At 44.3% G+C, this 14,641-nt stretch overlaps 1 protein-coding gene across 4 annotated transcripts in view; it reads right to left on the reverse strand.

Moving 5' to 3' along the window:
• Nucleotides 1–3,432: 3,432 nt before the first annotated feature.
• The window catches only part of LOC120409606 (pulmonary surfactant-associated protein A-like), a 51,732-nt gene continuing 40,523 nt past the window's right edge, over nt 3,433–14,641 (reverse strand). For 2 of the 4 annotated variants that reach the window (XM_039548131.1, XM_039548132.1), the window contains exons 2-5: nt 9,239–9,420; nt 7,140–7,262; nt 5,211–5,288; nt 3,433–3,973 (exon numbers count right to left, since the gene is read on the reverse strand). In XM_039548131.1, coding sequence (XP_039404065.1) covers nt 3,597–3,973; nt 5,211–5,288; nt 7,140–7,262; nt 9,239–9,407 — 747 coding nt within the window. In that variant the 5' untranslated portion in view covers nt 9,408–9,420 and the 3' untranslated portion in view covers nt 3,433–3,596. Of the gene's footprint in view, nt 3,974–5,210; nt 5,289–7,139; nt 7,263–9,238; nt 9,421–14,641 lie in introns of those variants that run through there. The other 2 variants (XM_039548133.1, XM_039548136.1) reach the window with 2 other exon arrangements.

The raw sequence follows: 14,641 nt of genomic DNA on the forward strand, positions 1-14,641 counted from the left end.
AGAACTCCAGCTTTAACTACCTGTGGCAGACTGGCTTCAGCACTGGCGAACCCTCTCCCCTTCCCGCCAGGGCTGCGTGCAAAGTAGCATTGCCTCCTGTCAGTGGTTGCTCTGATCCTGCTCTTCTCCTTGTGATTTGGTTCTCTGTCCACGGCATGATCTAGTGCCCTCCCCTTTAAGGAATGGGGCAGGGGAGAGGCATGAACAGAGAGTCGCATCCAACAAACAAGTCCAAGCCCTTGTGCCAAATCTCTGGCCTTGACTCTGGGCCCAGTGTCGTCACACCCGTAGCACTGCGCTCTGAATTGTGCTCATCCTTTGACATCAGGGCGCTTCACGCCACTTTCCCAGTGACTGGTAGGGGAATCCAGGCCCATCCTCTCCTCCATCGGATATCTGCCACCCTGGAATCCTTCCTACCATTAACCTTTCTGCAGGCCTTTTCCCAAGCCTCTTGTCTTCCTGGGAGCTTTATAACAAACTGCACCTCCCAGAGCTCTATCCAGGTCTGCCCTTGCACCAGAGGTGGCCACAGGCACTTGCTCCGGTCCTGTGTTATCAGGTAGCCTCCTTCCCCAGGCGGCCTTCTCACCCCACAGGTCTTTCTGTTCCCTATGGATCGCTCCATAGCTATAATCCCAGTTCTCTGAGAGTGATTGCAGAGTTAGCTTCGCCCTCTCACAATAGCCCTTCACCCTTCAGTCTGAAATATCAAACAGGCTTTAAGCATAACTGCCTTCTTCTTTTCCATGGCCAGCTTCTGCCTGGCTCAGGCAGTCCCCACCACCTCTGACCCCAGGAATCAGTGCCCGCAGCCACCAGCTGCCTGAAGAAAGGGGGCTGGGAGCTGAGGAGCAGCTTTAACCCCAGGCATCAGCAGGCGAGAAGGAAACATGGCCGCTGCCTGCTCCAAGGCACCAGCCCAGTTCTGGCTTCCCACCTTGGAACTAGCCGGCGGGGAGGGGTGGGGGGAAGGGTGATGGAAGAAAGTGTGTGGTGCTGCCCCTAGGACTGCCCAGTTCTTGCACTGCAATTTGGGTGGGGCAATGCTCCCCGATGCACCTCAGCTTTGTCCATGGGCTCAGAGCTTCTGTCCCACGGGGAGCACCAGGGCTTGGGGCTCTGGGATTCAGCCGCACTGCTCCCAGCCTCAGCCCCATGGGGGGACTAGGGCTAAGGTCTGAGTTTCAGCCATGGGACCCCAATGCCCCCCAAAAGGGTACATGGCTCCTCCAGAGGACTGCAGATCCACCTTTGAGAACCATTTACCTAAGGTATGAGATAGCCTGAGTGAAATCCCTGACCTCCCATTCCTGTTAAGAAGCAGTTTGAAGGGGATCACTTAGTACCAGGTGTGTGGGCTATATACCGCTACACCAATAGCTGTAGAGTAGCCCACATCAGCTTATGCCTTAGTTTAATGATTGGGCCACTCACCTGCGAGATGGCATACCCCTGTTCTAAGCCTGGCTGCTGCTCACTGGGCGGGAGATTGAACCAGCATCGACCCCTGCGCCTGGTGAGTACCCTAACCACTGGGTAAAGGTGAGGCGGGAGCACTGCTTCTCCTCGCAGAACCCTCATCTGGGAGGAGACAGCCCCCCCCAAGCCCTTTTCCTCAACAGGGAAAGTGAAGAAACTGACCCACGCACTCCAGTGTCCCGAGTAAATACCCTACCCATTGAGCTAACGGGTCTGTCCCCTTCTCAACCATCTTTTGTGGTGTTAGGCGGCTGCTGAGTCTACCAACTAGCTCTAGTCTCACAGGGAAGAAAGGCAGCACAATGCCTGTTTGCCCTGGGCTTGGGGCATAGGCATGAGATAGGTGTCTCGTTCCTACAGTGAAGTAGAAGCAGAAATGTAGGTGCCTAGGCAACATTTGGAGCAAAAGCTTAGGTGCCAAGTGAGTTTATATGGTTGGGAAGCAGTGAACAGGGTTTTTGTGGCTCACAGTGGTGCCTAAAACTGGAATGTAGGTAACTTTGTGGCTCTGGCTTTGTGTGCCTATGGTACATACTAAGCAGGCATATTCTCAGTCAGTCCCCAGCTCAGCACTGCATGCCTGCTGCGTCAGGACTCACTGTACCTCTGACTAAAATGCTACTGGAGTTCCCTGTGTAGTTTGCCCCATTGTTTAAAAGGGGAGGAGTTTTTCACCAGATGACTCCCCAAATTGTACCCCCCCAACACTATTCTGCCTCCTCATCTAGCATACCATTGCTCAAGCCAATGTAGTTCTGCATTTGTGAGCACTTTAAAATTAAACACAACTCATTTATCAGGAGAGGAAGGGCGTTGTATCTCTGGCACCCCTTGACCATGATCCCAAATGGTACTCCAGGCCTTCTACTAGCATACAAATTTCCAAGCCAGTCTGACTGGCTATGAACCTTAGAGCACTTTGAAAGTTTAAACAGCTATGTGACTGCAGCCTGCGTGTGGCTCTTTGCACCCATTGGCAGCCCATGCCTTGCTCACAGCAGCCCCACTTGGCACAAACAATACTTGAATTATTGCCTTTTGGAGGTAGGTGTTGGGGAAAGCTAGTGAGACATGAGCTATGTGAATCCTGCTTATTTTTTCCCTGGCACTGAGCAAAAGAAAAGTGATTTCATCCCATCCCAAGAACAAGCATGAACCAGCATTTGTGGTGTCTCAGTAAAATAACCACATGCTGTTAGTTATAAGCCTACTCCTATTGGTTTTGAGGGCAAAGAGCAGAAACTTTCAGACACAGACACACAGCAACGCCAATATGACAGTCTAGCAGGTAGTTATGTCTCTGTCTGTTGATGGCTTTATAAATTAGGACCATTACTTTGAATTCATGGAATTGACAGACCTGACCTAACCAGAGAGTTAATGAAGAACCAAGCAGTAGCTGAATTAGTTAAGTCCTTGCTTGGTATCACTAGCAGGATTTGAAGGTACGTTACTGCAGTCCCACCCAAGGCAGCTTTTTCAGACTCAGCAGCCTGGGTCTCACTGGTATCTTTATTGTACTGTGATGGGAAGCAAGGACCTCTGGATAATGTGAGCTACAAATTGTTTGCTAGGAAGAACATAACCAGTGAGAAACTCCCATCGACAATGAACTCCTAAAGGCAGTACCTGAAACGTGCAAATTATCAATCATACATATGGACTCACGCAACAGTTAGTATTGGTGATGATCACCAGATATGTGCCAAACTTGTGATACAATTTTTCTTGTTCATTGGTTACCCCTTAGTGTCCCAAATGGGTCCAGGCTGGTAGACGAGGCTGGCATATCATAACTGTAATTAAACATTGCAAATTCTGCTTCTAAATGAAACCAGCAGCCCAGTGGGGTTGATAGGAATCCTGTAAATTAGTCAGTGCTGTGCTTACAGGTAGCTCTCCCTTTATGGTTAGCAGGTTAGCATTGCCTTAATGAACATCACGAAGGAAGATAGTGCATCATGACTTTATTGATTTTCATTTTCTCATACAGAATAATCACAGAAGTCACTAACTACAATGCTGAGAAAACAGATTCTTGTTTGTGGATGAAAGAAAGAATTCAAAGGACCCTACAGATGTCCGACATTTTGAAGGAAAGGTAGGAGCAAGGATTAAAATTCACAGATAGTGAGGCGGTTCTGGTTGCAACTTGTGCTATTCCAGGCACCGTCAGTGCACATCTCCATGCAGTTTTCTTCCCCTATGTCACTGGGCTCACCTGCATGCAAGTTTGTATAATTTACGGCTGTTCCATCCAGGAAACTGAATTTACCTGGAATCGCACCTCTCTTAATGCCCAGATAGGCATATCTGTTAAATAACCTCACAATACTGAAAACAGCATCATTCTCCCCCTTATTCCTGGGAGATGCAATGGAGCCGCCCGCCTGTTTGCATGCTTCCAGGGTGGTCTCAAAATCGACTTCTTGTCCATTGGTAGCAAACATTTTTTTTCCAAATGCCTTTATGTTCCCATCCAAGGCAAGGACTACAAGTAAAGCAAAAGCTCTTGTTAAACTTTTTTGAATCATTTTACACTCTCATGATTACTACTATAGTGGGACTCCCTCTTTCTGTATTCTTCTATAATAAAATAACCCTTCCGAATAAAATAAGGAACACAAATTGCAAACTTCATACAACTCTCTCTCCTTCCCCACCCCCAGATTAAAAAAACCCAGAGCATAGGCTATTTCATGCTAGCCTACCAAACACTGCCCTCTGCTGGACGGAACATCAACAACATGCTAAATTGAGCAGGCTATTGCTCCTGTCTAGTGACTTCAGAACAAAGAGAATATAAACTCAAGAAGAGAGGAGAATGGAGGAGGGAAGTTGAAAAGGGAGAAAGAGAAGAGAAGGGGAGGAGAATTGATTAGAGATAATTATAAGACTAGAAGGGAATACGAGATGGGAAAGAGATGGAAAAGGAAGGAGAAATAGATGAAGATGATGGAGAAGTGGAGAGAGAGAAAAATTAAAATGAAAAGGAGACAAAGGGAATGTGGATGGTGGGGAAGAAATGAAGGAGGGAAGAGCCCAGAGCACTCTCATATACCCCATACTCCACATCCCCAGCCCCACCCCAGAGCCTGCACCCCCAACCAGAGCCTCACCCCCTCCCTCACCCCAACCCCAATTTTGTGAGCATTCATGGCCTGCCATACAATTTCTATTCCCCAATGTGACAGTCAGGCCAAAAAGTTTGCCCACCCATGATTTAAAGACTAATGCACCTGCTTAACTTTGCACACACTGAGTAATGGGACTGACTTCATTGGGACTACTCACAGTGCATAAAGTTAGGCAATGCATAAATCTTTGCAGGCCTTAGTTAGATACGATAGTGTTGTCACTTTTGTAGCCACAGATTAACTGTGATGGCCATCAGGGTCACTCACAGAGTGTAGGTGACCCAAAGAGATATGCCTGAAAGCTGCACAGTTGCAATAAGCCATCTCTGGCTGGTTTGCATTAGTGTTTCAATCCATGACAGTTATATGGGGCTGGTAACTAATTATATGGCCCACAGGTTAACTTATTTAACACAAGACAGAAAGTATCATTGCCCATCCCAGATATCCTTGTTTCTTTGTATAAAAAGAATGTAAAAATAAATGGAACAAGACAAACTATTTTTAAGGAGCTGGTATTTCATGGCTTATTTTTTCCACACTTGTTAATCAAATTATGGGTGAGGCAAAAAGCAAAAGCAGACAGATTACCTCCTTCCAGTCTGGCAATTTGATGTTTGAATCCTTTGAGGGTTTCTTGTAATTCAGGATCACGAGAAACAGGTAGGCCTATGGACAAACAAAAATAATTATGTCCTTAAGTTTAAGTGTTAGGACCAGGCTTCACCAATAATGTGGACATCATGTAAAATTAATAGCAATTTTCTAAAACACTTGTGACTGAGTTACATTTGTTTGATTTTCCATGTGAAATAATTTTATCTCAGTGTGTTAAAAGAAGGGCCTTTCCATACACTGACCATCCTGATAAAGAACAAAGCTCATGGAAACTACTTTAAGAAGGGAACCACTTATGAAGAATTAAAAATGAGATATTTGAGTTAGAGTCTTTAATGCCCCACCGGTGCTTTGCATCAGTCCAGTACCAAGCCAGGCAAAAGAGGGTTTGGCAGGCATACCACTGTGCCTGGTTGATGCTAAGATACTGTATGGGCTCCTTGAGACCACTGACATATGGTGTAAGATATAACATCCTTCAGGCTGTTCCAATGCTTCCTGTCCACAGCACTGGGAAGCTGAAAAGGTAGATTAAAAGCCATCTTTATAGCACTCATACCCTTCACCTCCAATCCCCCTGGGACCTGGTTGGTCAGGAGAATCTGGCCTATAATCGCTAGTTTTCTAGTCTGCAGCCTGCTAATGATAAATGATGGCCTGCACTCAGGGTATGGTCACAGAAGTAGATTTTGCTGTGATGAGATACTACTTGTGACTTGATAGCTGCTCTGGAAAGCCCTGACCATGTGAGGTGTTGGTGGTGGAGCAGAACTAAGAGTAATAATGGATAATAAAAATAATGGAAGGTAAAAGCTTTGGTGCTGTTGGTCATGGTTTCAAACCTTGTGGATAACCTTGCAGAAATGTAATCATCTCTTGTCAGCTTGTACAGTGTCAATTAGCTTGATTAAATTAATCTCTTAGGCTAAAAGTACGACTGTACTCTGAAGAGTGACTCTGTAATGATGGCATTTAGGAGATTCAGGTTTATAGTCTCTCTGGGATGTCTGTATTAAACATATTCTTTTACAAAGAGAGACGTTTTTGTTCTCACTTCCAAGTGCTGCAAACCCAACCTAGTCTCAGACAGTCAAGCTGCCCTCTTTCCTACTGGTACATCATCTCTAAGGTTATGCCTACCAGCAGCTGGGAGGGTGTGTCTCGGCGCAGGCAGGCAAACACACACCAGCTCTGCTCAAGTAAGCATGCTAAAAATAGCAGTATGGCTGTGGTGGCATGGGCAGCAGTTTGGGCTAGCCACCTACGTTGTACCTGGACCTCAGAGGGGGTCAGGTGTGGCTACTCGAGTTGTTGTAGATATACTGTAAGTGTGAAGGTTCTGCAACCCCAGTTATGCCCGCAGTGGATATGTCGACACATTGTTTTAAAACCTACAGTAGCAAGCCTCAGAGCTCAGGTCTACAGACTCAGACTAGTGGGGATTATGTTACTGTGCTAAAAACAGCTGTGTAGACATTCAGGCTCAGGCTGGAGCTCAGGCTCTGAAACTCGCCCCTGCCCTGGGCTTCAGAGCCTGAGTCCAAATGTCTGTAGACCTGAGCTCTGAGCCTCATGGCTGCAGGTTTTGAAATGCACCCAGTGACACCAATGCAGTCCTAGCTCTCTCATTTTCAGCTGCATTGCTTCTGCAGCAATACCTGGAGTAAGCCACAGTAAGTTATCCTAGCCAGGAAAGCCAGCAGACACAACTGAATAGACACAGGGAGAAGATCAGCTGAGTAAGAAGATGCCATTTTTACACAGTCACTTTTCGGAGTAGAACTGAAAGTTAAACTCAGTTATGGCTATTTTTCTCTAGGTTGCTTTAGACAGAGACACAGGCACATACAGACAGACACCGCCACCCCCATAAGGTTAAATGAACAGATTGTTCTTTTTCACCTGGTTGTCCAGGCTGCCCTCGCTCTCCCTTCTCGCCTCGTTCACCCCTAGGCCCTTGTGGCCCATGAAGCCCATCTTTTCCGGGAGGACCTCTCATGGAACTTGGTGGCCCTGGGGGACCTGCTGAAGGGAAATACATGAGTGAAAACTTGCCAAACTCCTTGCTGAGATTCCTCTCAAATGATGCATTTAATTCAGAATAAACACTGCTGCTGACCTTCAAGGGAACAGATTACATTACATCAGCTCAATAGCTTTTCATTACCCGACATGATTTAGGGGAAGGCTGGATGCATGTCAGAGGCAGAACATTTACTCCCTACAATGAAAGAGCAAATGCACTTTCAGTGCCTAGAAACCTGGCTCATGCAGCATCCTTGGTGGTTGGGTTGGAGGAAGCTGCTCACTTGTCGTCTAGTCTGGAAGGAAGATCACACAGTGGCCAATAGAGCTAAGTGGTGAGGGAGCCTGGTAAAGTTCTAAGAAAGGCAGTACCACTTATATGTTCCAACTCCTCAGAATGATCAGCTAGAGAGGCCACACACACGTGCACACGCACGCACACACATGCACGCACACACACGCACACATTGGTGTTCACATCAAGAGTTCCTGGATTAGATGCACAGTTGAACACCAAGGCCCCATGTGATTGGTTCTCACTTCCAGCTCTACTGACCAGGCTGGAAAGGCATCTAGAGTCTTTAACATTTAGGGTTTGGCTACACTTGCAGGTGTGCAGCGCTGGGAGTTAAAGCTGTCTTCGTACAGCGGTGTAGGGAAAGCGCTGCAGTGTGGCCACACTGACAGCTACCAGCACTGCAGTGTGGCCACATTTGCAGCATTTGCAGCGGTGTTGGGAGTGGTGCATTATGGGCAGCTATCCCAGCGTTCAAGTGGCTGCAACGTGCTTTTCAAAAGAGGGGAGGGGTGGGGTGGAGTGTGACAGGGAGCGTGGGGGGGGGAGAGAGAGTGGATTTTTGGAGCTGACACTGTGTCAGCTCCTAGCAAGTTCTAAGGACTTGAAGATACACAGCACCAACCTTCAATCATTTTAAAAGTTTCAACCCCTTCCCCCACCCCTCTCTCATTCACTAAACGCAAATAGCCTTCAGACCAGATAAGCAGCTGCTCCAAAACGGACCCCCACTCCCGGCTGCTTCTCTCCTCAAGCAAACACTAGCTGTGGACATTCATCCCCCTGCCTGCCTGCCTCTGCTTGAGCAAACAGTAGCTGTGTTTGTTTTTTAGATAAGCAGCTCCGGGAGTCCCGAGCTGACAACAAAACAAAGAGAGGCATCACAACAAAACAAAGAGTGTTATCTTTACTTAAAAAGCATTATGGGAAGGTTCCGGAAGTCAGTTACAGCGTAATAAGATTAATCACTGTTTACACTGGCACCCCAGCGCTGCAAGAGCAGCGCTACAGTTGTTATTCCCCAGGCCGAGGTGGAGTACAGCCAGCGCTGTAGCCAGGGAGATACAGCGCTGTATGTGCCTTGCCAGTGTGGACGGGGAGTAAGTTACAGCACTGTAAAGCCACCACCAGCGCTGCAACTCTCAAGTGTAGCCAAGCCCTCAGTTACTTTTATAGTGAAATCATGATATTACAGAGCAACTTCACTTTGCCCAAGAAGTCCCACTGACATAAAGGCAAATAGGATTTGGCTCTGTAAATAGGAGTTCACTACAAGCTGGAATTGTAGTATTCACATTACATGGAAAATAATTCCAGATTTTCATTCTTCTGTATGATATGCAGAGATTATGTCTAAATGACAAAAAAGGGACTTTTAAAAACTGAATGAGCTCAATATGTTTGGAACAACCCCTTCATCCCCAGCCTCCCTGTAGACACATTTTGACTCCTTCATAATCACATTAGCTGGTGGTTTTATAGCTAAGGGTGTGAAGTAACATTCTGAAAAACACCTAAGTACCAAGCAACACTAACTTTCAATGAGACTTGGGCTTCTAAATTTCTGTCACTTTCAAAATGGGACAGAAAGTGCAACAAAGTAGAATTTGGTTGATCAGATACAAATAATGAAACACAGCAGAATATCTATATATCTGGGGTCAGTAACAACTGAAATTACCTTGCAGTCCTGGGTCTGCTTTTAAACCAGGCTTTCCTTCTCTTGCAGGCAATTCGTTCAGTCCAGGTTTGCCAGGGATTCTCTGCATTCCTTCATGGTGGTCCCCAGCATGGCTGGTCACCAGCAAAAAGGCTATTGCTGTGACTACGTGAAACAATTGGGTCGACATTGTTGGAGGCCAGCTATAAAACAAAGAGTATTTACTACCCAGTGCTGAGTGCTTATTTTCAAAATTAAAAATGATTGAGGAGTGTGAATTCTTTATTTCAAATTAACATTTTCTGTTTGGGACTGAAATCTTTTTAGCTTAGTCTTTTCCCCCCTGTGATACTAACATGATTAGTGTAGCTATAAAGCTTTACAAAATATACTCATCTGTCTAGAGAGCAAAATTTTTTTTTATAAAGCTGTTGATTAACTTATCTCATTTTTTCTTGTGTGACAAGTGTAACGGCAGTATTACTTATGTAGCAATAGATAGGCATGTCCACTGCAGTGAGAAAAAAAAATCAAGATTACTCTGGGTACACTGTCTTAGTCTTAATTATTTATATTTTAAAAGGGAAAAGCAACCATTCAGACTTGTCATAAATAGCATTTTATAAACACTTGTGTATCAGTGGTGATTTCCTCAGTAAAAATAGACTGGAAATGTAAAGAAACTCTGAAAAAGCACCTAAAATGGGAAGTTTAAATTGAGACTTTGTTATATTTGAACTAGATTTATTTTTTGTAATTTATAAAGAAGTTTAACTTACCTCTCAGCTCCAATGTGAAATACAAAAGGAGCACGATAAAGGTCCAATTTATAGGGCATGTAATTGGAGATACATTTTTTTGTCTATTGGAAATGTATCGTGTGTGTAATTGGATATACATTTGGCCAGCAACACAGACATTTGATAAGTTACCTTGAATGATTTTTTGCTTTGATTTTCTTTATGTTTAAAGCCTTGTGCAAGAACATTTGAAAAGTCAACATGCACTGATGCTTTCCTTTTTTGTTGAGCTAAGATATTACATTTTAATTGGGTAAAACAGTCTTGGAGCAGAAGAATAGATGATTGCAGAGATGTCTGTCATGAGTTGTTTGCAGGATATAACGTTTCCATAGATCTTCTGTTTACTCTAAGTATTAAATAATTACATCTTCATTGTGATTTTAAATGTCACAGAACAAAAATAAGCAAGAACACAGATGACTTTTATTATATACATATTATTTTCTCATATACCATAGCGTAAAAGTGTTATATGCCCATGAGTGACTGGAGCTAACAGCTCATGAGTAAGCACAATCTAACACAATAGAGACAAAGCATACAAAACAGGACACACCATCTTCACCTGTGCCCTATTCAGAGTAACTCCAAGATAGGAAATTAAATTGATGCACTAAGGTATAAATAGATGCACCACAGAATATTGTACGGGGAATTCCATATCCCACTAAGAAGTATAGTTCAACATGATAATATGAGAGGGGATAATATCACCCATGAAACAGGAAGCCAGATTCATATTGAGATTAAATTCCTTTTACACATCTCTGGCAGTGCACAGAGGCCTTACAAGTGGTGGAAACATACTGGATATGGAAGACTTCTTTATATTACCTTACATTTTTATGTCCCTGGTAAAAGTTGTTCTCTTCTAGTGGCTATTTAGTGATTTAAATGAGTCGTTGATCGTGGTCCAGTTCACAACAGAACAAATGACTTTAGTGATGCATTTTGTAACAACAGCAGAACCTAGTGAAAATGTCCTTGAAATGGTGACTGTCAGAGAGCATTTTCTAGAATTTATTGACATTTATGATACTACAGGAGCTGGTATGAAAAATGTGCTTCTTAAAAAGCTGGAAAATACGGGAATTGTGATAGATGACATGAGAGGTCATGGCTACGATAATGGTGCCAATATGAGAGGAAAGAACAGAGGAGTGCAGACACGGATCCGAGAGTAAAACCCTCAAGCTTTTTTTGTCCCGTGCAGTTCTCATTCATTGAACTTGGTGGTCAGTGATGCAGCGTCGACTTCTAGTGAGGCTGCTGAATTTTTTAATGTAATTTAAAGCAGCTATGTATTTTTCTCTGCATCAACTCATCGATGGCAAATTTTGAAGCAACATCTGGGAACATCCTCTCTGACACTGAAACCACTGAGTGCCACGCGATGGAAAAGTTGAGTGGAGGCGATAAAGCCTATCAAACACCAAATTGTGAAGATGGATGATGCCATAGTTGCCATTATGGAGGATAATCCTATGACAGGAACCGTTCATGGGAGAATAGTGGCAGAGGGAAATGGAATCACCAGAAAGATACATAACTTCAAATTTCTGTGTGGCTTAGTGTTGTGGCATGACATACTGTTGGAAATAAATGTTGTAAGCAAGAGACTCCAAGGTGCTGACCTTGATATATCTGGAGCAACAGAACAACTGGACAAAGCAAAGTCATACCTACAGTGTTACCGGTCAGATGAGGGATTTCAAAACATTCTGAAGAGTGCACAGAAGTTGGCAGAGGAACTTCACACTGAAGCTATTTTCCCACCCATTCAAGAATACAAGAGTCACCAAAGAAGATGACATTTTGATTATGAGGCATGGGATAATCCCATAAGAGACCCCAAACAACAATTCAAAGTTGAATTCTTTAACCAGGTGCTAGATTGTGCAATACAGTCAGTTGAAGAATGTTTCCTGCAGCTCAAGGAACACAGCAGTATATTTGGGATGTTGTATGATATTCCAAAACTCCTCACTATACCTAAAGAAGACCTACACCAGCAATGCAGGGCACTAGAGACAGTGTTCACACATGATGACATGCGTGATATTGATGCGAGTGATTTAGGCGATGAACTGAAAGCCCTTTCAAAATACATTTCAGCAGGATCTACTCCAAAGGCTGTTCTGGAACATATGTGCACAAATAAGATGACCACTCTCTTTCCAAATGCTTTTGTTGCTCTGCGCATACTTCTAACACTTCCTGTAACAGTTGCCAGTGGAGAAAGCAGCTTCTCCAAGCTGAAGTTAATAAAAACACATCTACGCTCCACAATGATACAAGAGAGGCTGGTCGGCCTTGCAACCGTCTCAATAGAGCATAAGCTGGCCCAGACTGTGGATCTTCAGGAAGCAGTTCAAATCTTTGCAACCAAGAAGGCATGGAAAGCACTACTTTGATTATTCAAACAGATAAAAATGCCAGTGTTTACTATGCAGACAAAAAAAGTTACATTTGCTGTTCAGGCATTTGAAAGTTAAAATTTTTGGACAAGGCATTTTAAATTGTTAGTTCTCCTTTATTGGGGTAGGTAGCAGAGCAGTACCATGAGAGGAGTAGGACAGGAAGAAGGCAGAATTGAGACCTTTCAAAGTTTTGGCCCAAGCGAGGTGGGCATGGGGGCATCATTTGAGCTCCCCACCTCAGGTGCCAAAATGTTGAGGGCCGGCCCTGACGTGGGGCTGGAAATAGTGAGTCAGGACTCCTGGGTTTCATTCCAGGTTCTGAAGGGGAGAATCCTCTAGTGGTAATAGACCCATCTGCCCCATCCCTCCCACAAGCCTGTTTGTCCCCCTCTCTTCCTATGTGCTCCACTGCCCAAATCCTGCCTTATTCCTCCACTGTTCCTATCCAGGCCTATTTAGGATGAGCACAGACGCATCTGTACAGTTCTCTAAAACCCTTCTCCTCCCTTCCTCTCTCTCAAGCTCCTATGCAACTGCCCCTCCCCTCCAATCCTATCTCCCTCAGTTGCTGCTAGGCACACACTCCACTTTCTGTCTCTTACTGCTTCCCATCCCTATCTCTAGCTACTGTATTGTTTCCACCCCTCACCCTGCCTGCAACCCCTTCTCCCCATGTCCCACAGCCACTTCCTCAACACTCTGAAATCTAAGTCAGGCTGCTGCCTCTTCCTTCTTGCTGCCTGGGCAGAAACAGGGGGGTAGGGGTGAGCACTGAGCACACAAGAGAACCTACTACAGGCTTTCAGTTCAGATGCCCAGTGCCACAGCAGCTCAAAGCACCAACTTCAGGTGCCAGAATGTCTAAAAAAAATTCTTACAAATAATTTGTTAAAATGGGTAAAACAATGTGTGTTCTCCTCACCTAACCTCACTCTCAGAAATGGCTGCACCATTTTTGGTGAGACATTTAAAAAAAAAATTCAGGTTGAGGCAGACATGCCTGAACATTTAAAGTTTGATAAAGTTATAAGCAAATGAAAATTGGTTCTTAGGTTGTAATGGGAAGTGTTGGGTAACCTTACCTACAGGTATCGCTACCTGCACCAGAGGTAAACACACACACACACACACACACACACACACACACACACACGCACGAAATTATGTCAGTTGTGCTGCTGTATATAAGAAAGATAATCATTTAAATTATTGTTGCTACCACTTTTATACAATAGCAGCATATCGTGTACAAAGTATATCATGGAAGGTGTTGATGGAACAGTTATGATTTACTAAGTATGATTATCTTGTTCATATGCATGTATTACCTTTGTATCTGAAGTTATGAATAGTGTCTATGTATTTTAAACATGTGGCATATTCCAGACTGACACCCCGCCCCCCAGATAGAGTTACATCTTGGCCAGACAGCTGTGTGTCAGGGACACTCCATAAGAATGACCCTACTGGGTCAGACCAAAGGTCCATCTAGCCCAGTATCCTGTCTTCTGACAGTGGCCAGTGCCCCAGAAGGAATGAACAGAACAGGTAATCATCAAGTGAACCATCCCCTGTCGCTCATTCCCCGCTTCTGGCAAACAGAGGATAGGGACACCATACCTGCCCATTCTGGCTAAAAGCCATTGATTGGACCTCTCCTCCATGAATTTATCTAGTTCTTTTTTTAACCCTGTTATGGTCTTGGCCTTCACAACATCCTCTGGCAAGGAGTTCCACAGGTTGACTGTGCATTGTCTGAAGAAATACTTCCTTTTATTTGTTTTAAACTTGCTGCCTATTAATTTCATTTGGATGACTCCTAGTTCTTGTGTTATGAGAAGTAGTAAATAACACTTCCTTATCTACTTTCTCTACACCAGTCATGATTTTATAGACCTCAATCATATCTCCCCTTTGCAGTCTCTTTCCAAGCTGAAAAGTCCCAGTTTTATTAATCTCTCCTCATACAGAGAGATTTCCCTATTCTGAACCTTTTCTAATATATCTTTTTTGAGATGGGGCGACCACATCTGCATGCAGTATTCAAGATGTGGGTGTACCATGGATTTATATAGAGGCAACATGATATTTTCCATCCTAATTTCTATCCCCTTCTTAATTATTCCCAGCATTCTGTTCACTTTCTTGACTGCCACTGCACATTGAGTGGATGTTTTCAGAGAACTATCCATGATTCCAAG

Source organism: Mauremys reevesii, linkage group 7, assembly GCF_016161935.1.
Source record: "Mauremys reevesii isolate NIE-2019 linkage group 7, ASM1616193v1, whole genome shotgun sequence".
Taxonomy (NCBI): domain Eukaryota; kingdom Metazoa; phylum Chordata; order Testudines; family Geoemydidae; genus Mauremys; species Mauremys reevesii.